General features: G+C 42.2%; 1 protein-coding gene across 1 annotated transcript; it reads right to left on the bottom strand.

Moving 5' to 3' along the window:
• On the bottom strand, window positions 1–12,664 carry MMUT (methylmalonyl-CoA mutase). Its single transcript, XM_054291757.1, has 12 exons — window positions 12,285–12,664; window positions 11,003–11,370; window positions 10,164–10,321; window positions 9,811–9,982; window positions 8,200–8,448; window positions 7,799–7,910; window positions 6,417–6,532; window positions 5,785–5,900; window positions 3,938–4,069; window positions 2,251–2,398; window positions 1,965–2,132; window positions 1–415 (listed from the first exon to the last, which is right to left on the bottom strand). The coding sequence occupies exons 1-12, from the start codon at window positions 12,637–12,639 to the stop codon at window positions 287–289; spliced, it is 2,223 nt and encodes a 740-aa protein (XP_054147732.1). The 5' UTR covers window positions 12,640–12,664; the 3' UTR covers window positions 1–286.
• Between the last annotated feature and the right edge of the window lie 294 nt (window positions 12,665–12,958).

Here is a 12,958-nt window from a genome sequence, read left to right as displayed (position 1 = left end):
AAGAGCTGCAGCAGTTATTTTATTTATCAGTATATCTGGAAAAAAAACCCAAACACACTTATTTGAATTCCCTTCACTACCTGATATAATAGTTTTAGAGATAATTTTTTTTTTGTGGGTATCTACATAAATAATCCTCAAATAGAACAAGCAGAGAGTTTAGAACTTTCTTAGAAAGCACAAAACAAGAGGCCAGGGGGCAGTGGGAGCAGAGGTTTGTGGTTGGCCATCCCTTGCTGACAATCAAGTGGTCAGTGTAAGGCTGCTGAGCTGTGACATTTCAGAGTCACATGGATTGCTGCCTCTTCTCCAGGCACTTCTCAATGTCATCCAACACCTGCACTGCTGCTTTTGGAATGCGAGTGCCTGGACCAAACACATTGGCAACACCAGCTTCGTACAGGAAGTCATAATCCTGTTGGAAAAAAAATTAATAATTTAAATCTATAGTTTTAATTAATTTAAATCTATAGTTAATAGTGAAACAGAAAATTGGTAATTGATTTATAACTGGTGCATACTCTGTCCTCTGTGCTGGCCCTGAGAAAGCAACAAGTCCCAGACAGGGGCAGCACAGCTTCAAGGAAATGAGATATGGGTGGAAGTGAGAAGGTAGGAAAAAATTACTAATATACATAGGAAAGGGTTTATTTATTTAGAGTCAGACTAATGGCAGTCCTTGGAAAGTACTCAAAAGTCAACTGTATATGAGTCCGAATAACCCAACCTAAATTTGATCTAACTTCTAATTTTGAAAATACTACTTTAAACAAGGGCTTGGAGCAGATGACTGCCATTGGTCTCTTGCAATCTAGAGTAAATTGAATTTCATGACTGCCCTGAAATTTCAAAAAGACTTGGGAAGCAGCTCTGTATTCTCTCTTTCTTCTACATAGGATAAATTACACCTTTACCAACCACAGGGTAGTGGCATCCCATTGAGAGGTAATGGACAGAACACAAACTGTCTCCTAGAAAAATACTGTGATTTTTGTTTGCTCAGTTTAGAATTCTGTCATTCCCAAATAGTTACTTGACTGTCTAGAAAAGGGAGAGGTGTGGAAAAAGGGAATACCAGGAGATTTATGTGCAAAATCAGTTTGGATCACTATAGACAGGGGATGGCTGTAAGGTGGTGGAGACAGGCAGATTGTGCATGAGCTAAGGAACATTTAAAGATGAAAGCACAGATCTGGCTGCCAGGGAATTTAACAAACTGCTCAACAGTTTAGGAGAAAGAGAGGGAATGAGAAGCAACACCTGCCTGATGATGGGGAAGGTGAGGAAAGGCTAAAAAGTGAGTGAGATGTGCAGCCTAGGGGTGATGGGACCTGCCAAGGGCCTTTGTCACTGGCTGTGGCTCTTCCCAACCATTGCTGGAAGTCAAAAGGCCTCTTAAGACAGAATCCAGCCTGGTGGCCAGCAAGGACTGGTGATATGATACAACAGAGCATAAAGAACATCTCCCTGAAGCTCATCTTTTCACAACACAGCTCCATATTCCATCCCACAAGCACTCTAAGTTAAACCAGGGCATGCTGTACAGAAAATCAGATTGGGGGATCCCACCTTAAAGAACATAAGAAACAGCTCAGCAGCTCAGACAGAGATAAATCAGTCTCTTAGCTTGATGGAAATGTGTGGAGACCCTGGGGGGCATTCCCTGGTCTAGGGAGCCACAAGAAGCTTCCCTCAAAAAGCTGTTAGACCCCATTGGCTCCTTCCCCGGTTCCTATGTCCCTGAGCCACTCCCCCCCAGTTCCCTGATTGTCCCTCAGCTTTGTACTGCCCCGAGACCAGGGTCAGCCCCTAGGGTCGGGTAGAGAGAAAGTGTGGGTGTAGAGAGGGGGCTGGGACCTGATCATCTCACTGTGGTTGAATCAAACACCTGTGGATATTATGCAAAGATCCTTTTTCCTTCCTCACCCTGGGCGATGCCAGCAGCAATGAGATGCTGCCCGTACCTGAGGGGGGATGACTCCTCCACACATGACCAGGATGTCGGGCCGGCCCAGGGCACTGAGCTCCTTGATGAGTTCGGGCACCAGGGTTTTGTGTCCCGCGGCGAGCGTGCTCACCCCGACACAGTGCACGTCTGCGTCCACGGCCTGCTGCGCCACCTCCCGCGGGGTCTGTGAGTGACAGGGGAGGGACAGGGCGTGGGACACGGGCCTGACACGCCCCCAGGGAGAAGGGATGCAAAGGGAAGGAATGAATGAATGAATGCTGCTGGGTGCTGCTCAGCCCCACCTGGAAGAGAGGCCCTATGTCCACGTCGAAGCCGATGTCGGCGAATCCCGTAGCGATGACTTTGGCCCCTCTGTCGTGGCCATCCTGGCCCATCTTGGCAACGAGGATACGAGGCCGGCGGCCCTCACGGTCCATGAACTTGTCAACTCTGGTGGGAAACACACATTCTGTCAGTGCAAGTCCCTGAGAATCCTTGGAAGTATTTCCACACATAAAAAAAAAAAAAATTGCCGCAAGTGTAGTGTAATTTCATCAAATAAAAAGGTTTTCTAAGTCCTGGTTTGGCTGTGCAGCCTGCACACTATGTTAATATTCATGTTATGCTATTACTATCTCACTTCTTGTACTCATCAGATTCAAAAATAAAATATTCTTTATTTTAAAAAATCTTCCCTTATTCTTTTGTTTTCTGACAGGTAAAATACTGAATTCTCTGAGGGTTTAACAAGATGAATTACAACTCACCAAAACATATTTTTTAGTTTTTAAGAATAATTATGACCTATTATTTCAAAAGTACTTGCACAGAGATGGGTCCTGGACATCACATTGTGCATTATAATTCCACTGGGTAAAAATCTGTCCATGGAAGGATTATAGTATCTCCTATTTTGTGCACTCATTCCACTGCCTCTCTTTTTTTGGATACTGGCAGTTCATATTTCTGTTGTATTGATGCTACTGTGCAATCACAGCCTCACATATTAACCTGCTCATTATTCAAATTCCACCAGGATCTGTTTGTGGTTACAGGCTGGACTCACTGATCTTAAAAGTCTTTTCCAACCTAAATGATTCCGTGATTCTATGTAAGAAAGGGAGCTACATCTTGATTTTCAAGGGGTTAGTTCAGTTCTCTTTCACATAAAAGCATAACTAAAAATAGTTAAATTTAAATAGTTAAAAGAAAAGAACAGTGGTGACATTTCCTAGCACAACTAATTTCAAGACAGTCTAATCATCAAAACCATCAGTAATTCCCTCTCAGGAGAGCCTGAGCTCTGAAATGGGTAAACCCCAACACAGCAGGAACTGATTTGTGCTGCATCATCTCCCACAGCAGCAATTCAGGCTCTGTACCCCTGAGGGCAGCAGTAAAGGCAGAAGCTGAGAAAAGACCTAAAAGGCAACTGTTTTCACACATACCAACATCGTGGGATGCCTTCTCCACTGGGGTATGAGTAATACCCAAAGACTGGAGGCTGTATGTGGATATCCAGACAGATTTTAGCAAGTTTTAGCAACAGTGAGAGTGAAATTGCAGGAACAATTTATGGGTAGATCAAAACAAGGTTTTGTAGTGTGAACTGCTGGAATTATTTTAAAGATGACTATTACACAGCCTTTAAAAGAAGCAACCCAATGTACAGGGATTTCAGGCAATTTCTCAGCTCCTTAATCCTGTGACTTAGGCTATTTGAACAAAACCCTCAAATCATAACTCCACCTCAGTGAATTCTGTTTGTAAGCAAATACAATTTCAATTAAATTCTGACTTTGTCTTATTGTACTTAATCCTTGTTATTCTACTTCCCTGCTCACGAAGTGCTTTTGCAGGTGCAGGGATTCCCCAGGGATGTCACCCAGGTTTGGGAAATGTTTTTTTATGGCACAGTCAGTAGCACATGTACCTCCTGGGTTAAATGTGAGGCTATTACATGTTTGGCTATCTGGGAAGAGTTCTCACCTCTTGATGGCATGAAGGATTTCATCACTCTCCCCGAACTCCTGGCGATAAGCCCCGCTCACCATGCGGTCGCTGGCTTTGTGCTCCCCGAACACTTTCTTCATGGCATCTGTTATCTCCCCCACAGTGCACCTGAGACAGACAAAAACCGTCCTGTTATCAGCAGGCTGACATGAAAACAGGACACAGACATTGCTGGCACTGGCCATTTGCCTTACTGTTGGACAAATTTACTTACATTGGTTTCCCTTTCAGTGCTGCAACTCAGAAAATCCAGCTTACCCCACTGCCAGAACATGCAAAGGCGTTTTTAAGAAAATACTTTATTGCTCATGTGAGAATTGATTTACAATTGGCAAGGCAATAGAGAATGGCAAAATGCTTCAGAAGATTAAATCATATTTTCTGAATGGGGATTTTTTGGGGGGGGGGCTCAGACTGAAAGAACCTGCATTGGGATTCATGCCAAAATAAAAAATATAAATCAAGAGGGGACGAAAAAGGGAAGAACACACAGAAGAGACTGAAACCTAACATTTTAACATCTATTTGCCCTTCCCTTGATGCTTTTATTTTAGTGTTTGCTCTTCTCCTCTACTCCTGACACAGCTCCTTTGCCGACTAGATGCAGAAGGATCTGGGAAATTTATTTATGTGTAAGTTACAAGTTTTGTTTGTTACTGTTTACTGCTTGTGAAGGGTGAATGTATTAAGTTTGAAACCTTTTCCCATGTTGCCCCCAACAGGAAGGCTCCCTGTACATGTTCCCAGAGCTCACAATCCTCCTTCAAACACTCTGTATCAGATGCCACAACAGTTTCTTCCTGTGGTCACATCCCATATATAATTTTGGGGCAGAATTAAGTTCTGTGTTTGGAACTTACAAAGTGAATCTTCAGTCTATTAATGTTTTTACAATTAGCAAAAATGAGGTCACCAAGGAGAGAAACTAGGAGTTAACTGGTTAATTTTGATACAGAAGATATGAATCCCTTGTAAATCCAACACTGCCCTCCTGTGACCTCCCTAGTCCCAAGACAAATGTAACATACTGCTGGAGATTCCTGCCAGGCTCTGGCTAAATGGATTTAAAATACAGTTATTAAGTATTCTAAGAATGGGAATGAAGGAATTTGAGGTGTGGCAGTAAAACAGAGCAGCACCCCAATAAGGAGTGAATTTGGTTTGCTCATATTTGGGCCATTTAGTTAATTAAGGAACAGACAGACAGGATTTATTCTAGAGACTGATGCTGACCTTGAAACAGGAAAGAAAACAGCCTCAAAAGCACCTTGGCTGAAAAAAAGAACTGTTCCACTGGACTCTAAGGATGTCTCACACTGCTCAAGAACATTTCTTACAACTTTGCCTGACTAAGCAAACTGATTTCTCCTTCAGCCAAAAAATGTTTTCACACCAATCTGTGGTGCAAGGAGAGAGGAAGCAACAGAGCATGATAAGACTGTGAATATCCATTTTCACATCTCAGACACTTCTTAAACTCCTTCACCCATGAAACAGCTGAGTGACAGAGAAACTCAATTATGCCCTAGAACTGGTAAGAATATGAGTTGTAAACAGCAGAATGTGTACAAACAGCCTAATTTCATATCAGTTTCTTTATATCAGTAATGTTCCTTGTGAGAAATCAAAGCATAGCCTTAAGAAGCTGTAATATAATAATAGTGTGTCTTACAATGTGAAACTGCAGTCATTATTTACTTCTACTTCTAAAAAAACCCCCAAAACTCCAATCTTGCTGACACCACACCCAAGAAAAGTTAAAAGGTGAAAATGAACCATCAATTTTTAAATAAGAATTGGCTGTTCAACGCCACCCCCAGTACCTGGCACGTGCTGCTTCCACTGCCAGAGCAAGTAAGTTGCCTTCCCCAGTGGCAGCACATTGTGTGAGAGCAGCCAGGGACTGCTGGGCTGCTGCTTGGTCTCTGCTGGCTTTCACCTAAGGTGCAGGAGAGAGACATTCAGCTCAAGGAAATCACAAAGTGAAATGGGAAGTGTGGAAGACTAATTTCAAATATTTTATTCTGGATGTGGAATTGTCAATATCCACTTCCTATTTCAATGAGATTAGAAATCAAAAGGCAATGTGTACAAGTGTACAAGTCCATAACATAACACAAACCAATTTTATCTATGTTTTCACTGATTATGAAAGTGGATGTTGATTTCTGGTTCTGTAACCCTCAGCAGCACTGGACAAGAAGCCCCCAACAGTGAGTGATTAAGCAATGTCACAGGCTTTTAGAGCAAAACATTGCAGAGATGGTTTATATCTTATTTTCAGAACATGTAAAGCTCTCAATTTTTAAAGGTTGGACATACAGATATATATGCCAGTTTCTCCACTAATGACCAGAGTGGACTCTCAGAAATTGGAAGGTAAACTTCTTGAAAGCTGCCTTTTCTCAGTCTGTCTGCAGTTACAATGAGATTAATTTTTAAAGATTGTTCTCACCTTGTTGATTTTCTCAATCTGCTTGGCACGGACTACAGAGTTATCAATGGCCAGAACTTCCACTGTCTCCTCTTTCTCTAGCTGGTGCTTGTTCACTCCAACAATCACTTCAGACCCTATTTCCAGTGGAAACACCAGAAACTCAGAACACATTTGCAAACTACTGTGAAAAGACACAATGTTAACAGGACAAGAAGATTTTGAGCATTATTATGCATTGCTTTGCTTATATAACCACACAAATTTCAAACATGTAAAATCTGCTCTAATAGAATGGATTTAAGTCTGTATTTTCCAGATTTTATGATGGAAGATTAAATGCATAAAGATTCAACTCAGTGAATACTGCAGCAGAAAAAAAACTGAAATAGAACACTATTTATCTTGCAAAAATTTAGCAATGAGTCCCTAAAATAGATTGTCTATTTTTCTCTTTTTAAGCTTACATAAGTGTGTCTGACAGAACTAAGCAGAAGTGCTGGTCTCCTGCTCTGCATTTACTTTTCTGATTTAACAGATCAGAAAGTGAAGTTCCTACCTAAAACTACTCCATGTGCATAAAAGTTAATTATCATGTTGGAAAATTATATTTTAGGTTTGAATCGTTAAGGACTTATCAGATATTTTTATTTGCAGTGCCTAATAACATTAACACACTCTTTGTAGCAACATTAAGTAATTTACCTTATGAGAAAAAACCACAGAACTTTACTGATTACTCTTTATTGGTCTTAATTAAGATCTCCTTCAAATTTATCCTCCATAGACAGAAGTCCATATAACTTCTTTGGAGTTATCCCTAATTTCTGTTCCTGGATTACTACTGGAATGCAGATTACAAAAAGTGGAATAGAGTTTTAAGCACACATGTATAAACATCTCCACAAATACTTACTCTATGAGTACATACACATATGTGCAGCAAACAAGGAGCTGTATCATCCTCTGCTATGATCTGATCATTCAGGAAAAACGGGCAGCTCTCCAGAAAGCCCAGGAATTTGGCCAGCTACGGTGAGTATCGCCATCTGGTGGCATTTCTGCTTTTAGACTCAGGAATCACAGCTTAAAGCTCCTATCAGACATCAAGCCATTCACTACTGAAGGCTCCAAATACTCTTTTAAAATGCTGTTTCTACTGCTTTGTCTAACCTAATCTTGGGCATGTCAAGCAAGACTTTTCACACTGGTACTGTATTTTGTACACTCTGTCTCTTTCCAGAGCTTTCAGTGACATAAAACCATCACCATTTATTCTAGCACTCACAATCTGCTACTCCTAAACAGAGAAATAAAAAACCACAATGAACATGTGTGTAAAAAGCCTTTATACTGAAGTATTGTACTGGAAATTTTCCCTTCTATCATCCCCCTGCTCTTACCAGAGTCAATCCTGGCTTGTCTCCGGGCTGCACACTCTTCAATACGAAGTTTGGGGATCCCCTCAGCAACAGCTTTGGCCATTCCACCCATTTCTTCTATCTCCTCAATAAGCTGAGAAATGAAGAGGATTGAGACAGTGAGTAGTAGCAAGGTTTAAAAATTGAGCTTTGTACCTGTGCTACCACCCACATTTTCATTAAACTTTTATTATACAGTTTTGTGCTCTAAACTGTGTTTTGTAAAATTTATTTACAAAGACATCACTGAAGTGTAAAATAATTCCTTGATTAGAAGTTACCAATTTATCAAACAAAGAAGACATTAGAAGTTTTTCCTTTGAAAGACATTTCTAAAAACTCCTGTCCCTACAATTTTCCCAGAGAAGGTTTTGCAAACTGACCTTTAAAGCAGCATCATAGACTTCGTTGGTGAGGCACTCCATGAGGTAAGACCCCCCCCAGGGATCTGCCACTTTGGGGATCCCTGATTCCTCCTGGATTATGATCTGTGTGTTGCGGGCAATGCGAGCACTCTTCACCGTGGGCAGCCCCAAGGCCTCATCGTAGGAGTTGGTGTGCAGGGACTGCGTCCCCCCGAACACCGCGGCCATGGCCTCGATGGTGGTGCGGATCACGTTGTTGAAGGGATCCTGCAAGGAAAAGGGGAGCTCTGAGGCTCAGTGGTTCTGCCACGGGGCTGAGGCAGGTTAGTCATTATTGCAAAGAAACAAAAATCCCCACTGAAATACTGTAATCAGAACAAAAACTGAAAAAAACCCAAACTGATTTATCACTTGTCGGTATCTTAACAAAGAGATTAATCCATAAAGAAAGCCAAAACGATCACTGTGCCAGTAAACTGCTCACAGTAACAAATCAAAGCCTAATTTATATTTAGTGGTGTTTCTAAGAATTTAGTGAACTCAAATCAGAGAGGATGGAACAGTAGGCCTGATGTCTTCCATCCTCCAAATCCAGAATTCTTGGAGCAGTGAACAGTACATGTGCCAGACAAATTAATAGTCAAGATGTGTTTTGGAATTAAATGTGCTTAAATATTTTCATTGATGACAGCATCATATAAGGTAATTACAGAAAACTGTGATTTGGATAGGCAAGAATGTAAAACATAATTTATGAGTAGAAAGGCATGTTAAGTATATTTGCCCTCTGAAACCTACAAGGAGAAAATACTGCACACTGAGAAGCTACACTAAGATAAACTACATTGTTTAGACAAAGAATTATGATCTAGCCAGAAATATATTTACCCTGAACACTGGAAGACAATCGAATTGAAGTTTTGGTAATAATAACATTTTTGCACTCCCACAATACTTTTAATTGAAGGACGCACAAAGGTCACTGTTCAGAAAATTCCATTGTTTTAGTTGTAATGCAAGTAAACATTACATTGTGTTGTTGTAATGTAAGTAAACATTACATTTACTTCAAGACAAAACAAAAAAAAGCCCATGGCACAGAAGTCAACAATGCTTACAATCACAACCTAAAAATAACTCCTCTTACATGACTTTGATTAAGCAGCAGGCCTTGAGATCACACTGGAACCCAGCTCTGACCTCACTTGGGAAACTGTATGCACTCCATTGATTTATCTCCTTGCTGCAAGGTAAATCAGCAGGAGGAGCAGAGAGTGCACCCAGTTTCAAAGGATCAGATGAGCTGTAACCATTACACTGAATGTCAGGGGTGTGAAAGACTCCCTGGGCTGCTGAAATGAATTCTCAAGCCAGTGATCCTGAGAAAAAAGTGCCTCTACTTGCTGACTGCCCTGCATTTTGGAAGGATAACTCACAGGACAAATCGTAAGAGAGCTTCACCCTCAGAGTCCTGAATTGACATGAAGGTGTATCCAGTGCCACTGTGTGCATTTGTCAGTGACAGGACAGCTGCTGCACCTTTGTGAGTAGCACCAGCAGCTCCCTTTAAGACACACACCACAAGAACAGCCTTTAAGTAAGGAGGTTGATGAGAGTCCAATTTCTAACCTGCTCAGTGAGTGACCAGCCCGAAGTCTGACAATGAGCTCTCAGCAGAAGAGATTTGGAATTCTTGGGCTTAAACATTTTCTCAATCAAGTGAGCCCACAGCCGCCTCCCAGCTCTCATCTTCGCTATTTCCATATAGAAGTTCATGCCAATTCCCCAGAAGAAAGAGAGCCTGTAATAGGAGAACATGATTAGAATGTAACATTGAATCATTCAGATAACTCTGGATCAGTAATAGAAAAGCCTGACAGCAAGGTCTCTGATTAAGGTACTTTCACAGATGATGTGTAAAAATACTGAATTTGGTGTTAAACTCTATAGAAGTTTTACCAAAAGTGAGTTCTTGAGCTCACCTAGGTGCAAATTCATCAATAGTGAGGCCAGCTTTAAGGCCAGTTCTGCAGTACTCCAAGCCATCTGCTATGGTATAAGCTAATTCCAGGATGGCATCAGCTCCTGCCTCTTGCATGTGGTACCCGCTGATGGAAATGGAATTAAATTTTGGCATATACTGCAAAAAAAAAAAACAAAAAAAACCCCAAAAGATACAACAGGATATAACAGCAGAAGAGAGGATCAAATACTTGTTCTATCACATTAACACAGAATCACAGAATGGTTTGAGCTGGAAGGGAGTTAAAGGTCATCTGGTTTCAACATCCCCTGCCATGGGCAGGGACACCTTCCACTATCCCAGGTTGCTCCAAGCCCCTCCAACCTGGCCTTGGACACTTCCAGGGATGGGGCAGCCACAGCTTCTCTGGGCACCCTGTGCCAGGGTCTCCCCATCCTCACAGGGAAGGAAGTTGTCACTATTGGTGTAAAAGTTTGCTCTCAATCTATTTTATAAACCCCTCCTTAGGTACTGAAAGGCTACAATGAGGTTTTCCTGGAGCCTTCTCTGGGCTGAACACCCCCAGCTCTCTCAGCCTGTCTCCAGCCCATTCTCTGACTTCCTTGTTGACTGTAAATACATCTCTACAAAGATGTGTTTGAGTTGTGGTGCTTGAAATTTGAAGTTTGACTCAAACTTCAAATTTATATTTTAAATTATGTTGGATCTTAACTTTTACTGGGCCTTTCCACAACCCTATTACTCTTCTCTTGACATGCCTTCCAATCTTTTCTTTGTTCTCCAAAGTGCCTCATAAACACCCTAATAATAGAAGTTATATATTTAAACAATGCATACCTTTGAGGTGTACTGGAAGATGTCAGCAATGATCCTCATGGATGGTTCTGGGGGGAAAATGTAGGTGTTTCTGACCATGAACTCCTTCAGGATGTCATTCTGGATTGTCCCTGTCAGCTTGGCCTGAGGAACTCCCTGCTCTTCCCCAGTCACAATGAACGTAGCCAGCACAGGAATGACTGCCCCGTTCATTGTCATGGAAACTGACATTTTCTCCAAAGGAATTCCATCAAAAAGGATTTTGGTGTCTTCCACTGTGTCGATGGCAACTCCAGCCATTCCAACGTCTCCTCGAACCCGGGGATTGTCTGAATCATAACCACGGTGGGTGGCTAAATCAAAAGCAACTGATAATCCCTGCTGGCCAGCTACATGAAAAAGAAAGGAAAAACCCCAAAAAACAACAAAGAGGGATAGTTAGAGGTGTTGAACAGACTTGTATTAGGATGGGATTTAAATTTATTAACTCTATCATACCTGATTCAGGCTTGAATGGCAAACTAAATTTTGATGTTAAACATTGTTCCCTCCCCAAACCCGTTTAGTAGTTTAGGTTTAGTAGTCTTAAACTTCAAATGAAGAAGTTTTTAACCGGGAAAAAGACCACCCAAAAAAGGTAGACCTTACTGTGCTTTAAAAATTGCTAAATAACAGCTCACACACAAGTTAAAAATGCACCTAGATAGGCAGCATAAGAGCTTAAATCAGCTTGGCTTAGCTGGGAGCAGAAGCGTCATAAACTCTGTCACATTACCTTCTCTTTATCACAAACTAAACACCACAGACTGTTCCCTGGCTCTACTGACACATGTCGTTATTTGCAAAGCTGCAGTAAGAGAAAATTATTCATATAAAGCAGGGAACAGGATAGCCAGACCTCCTGTTGCTGCAACCTGAAAGCAGAACCCAAAACTCTGCTGTCCCCAGGCATTCCCCCCTCTGACCAGAGACTGGGCTGTGCTACCAGCTAAGCCAGGTAACCACTTCTGCTTCAGCTCCATGATCTCAGCTGCCTGAACCCTGGCATGGATGCAAATTATGTCTATGTGTTAAGGTGCAATAACTAAAATGAGCATTTAACATATTCATTCTCCACAGCAAAATGAAACAAAGGCACTTCCACAAACAATTCAATTTCCCAGTAATAAAGAAAGACAGTGCCACTGGGAAGACCTTATCAGAAATCCAGACTCACGGTGCAGAATAATCACATCTGCCATGTAACTGACTGAATTCATGTCCCCCATTGCCTCACAAGGCACTGTTGTTTCCCAGACCCCACCTTTGATGTTGTCCTTGTAGAACTTGTTGCTCTCCTCCACTGTACTGAACCCGGCGTACTGGCGGATGGTCCACGGCCTGTACGTGTACATGGTGGGGTAGGGCCCTCGAGTGAAAGGCTTCATCCCTGGCAGCTCCTCGGGGAACTCCTCCGTGTCCCTTCTGGAGTATAAAGGCTTGATGTCGATCCCCTCTGGGGTGTGCCAGATTAAATCCTGTGGGTTCTTGCCTTTCAGCTGCTTCTGGGCCAGGGCAGCCCACTCGGGGTGCAGGGGCTGCCTGTGCAGGGCGCGCCGGGCCAGGAGCGCGCAGCGGCGCGGCCGCAGCCGCAGGACGGCGTCCCCGGCCCTCAGCATGGCTCTGCTCACGGGCTGGGACACGCTGGACAAAACAAAAACGTGCACTTTGTGTTATCATGTGCACCTAACATAGCAGATGTGAGGATGGAGAGGTCATGCAGTTTGCTAAACCCAAAACAAACTCTCAGGAGAAAAATGAAAAGTGTTACGCACTGATTTAACAGACAGCCCTTCCTCTTGCCTTTCAACCAGGAAGAAAGGCAAAATTCAGGAAAAATCCTACATTTTCATCTAACCAAGGAAAACATTCCCTCAACTTATCTACATCCACATCTGAGATGTGTAACTTATCTCAGTCCCTCAGCATCGTCATCAT

The sequence above is a fragment of the Melozone crissalis genome, unplaced genomic scaffold (genome assembly GCF_028551555.1).
Source record: "Melozone crissalis strain CALT ecotype California unplaced genomic scaffold, PUWL_Pcris_2 ptg000106l_1, whole genome shotgun sequence".
Lineage (NCBI taxonomy): Eukaryota > Metazoa > Chordata > Aves > Passeriformes > Passerellidae > Melozone > Melozone crissalis.
Note: the sequence above shows the minus strand (reverse complement) of the source record. Positions and strands in the feature narration are given on the sequence as shown.

What these genes read in the sequence shown, in the direction of transcription:
- MMUT (XM_054291757.1), bottom strand. Translation starts at nt 12,639, where the DNA reads ATGCTGAGGGCCGGGGACGCCGTCCTGCGGCTGCGGCCGCGCCGCTGC. An exon ending in ATTGATGAATTTGCACCTAG is followed by an intron (nt 9,983 to 10,163) that starts GTGAGCTCAAGA and finishes CTCCTATTACAG; the next exon opens with GCTCTCTTTCTTCTGGGGAA. An exon ending in ATCCTTCATGCCATCAAGAG is followed by an intron (nt 2,399 to 3,937) that starts GTGAGAACTCTT and finishes GTTTCCCACCAG; the next exon opens with AGTTGACAAGTTCATGGACC.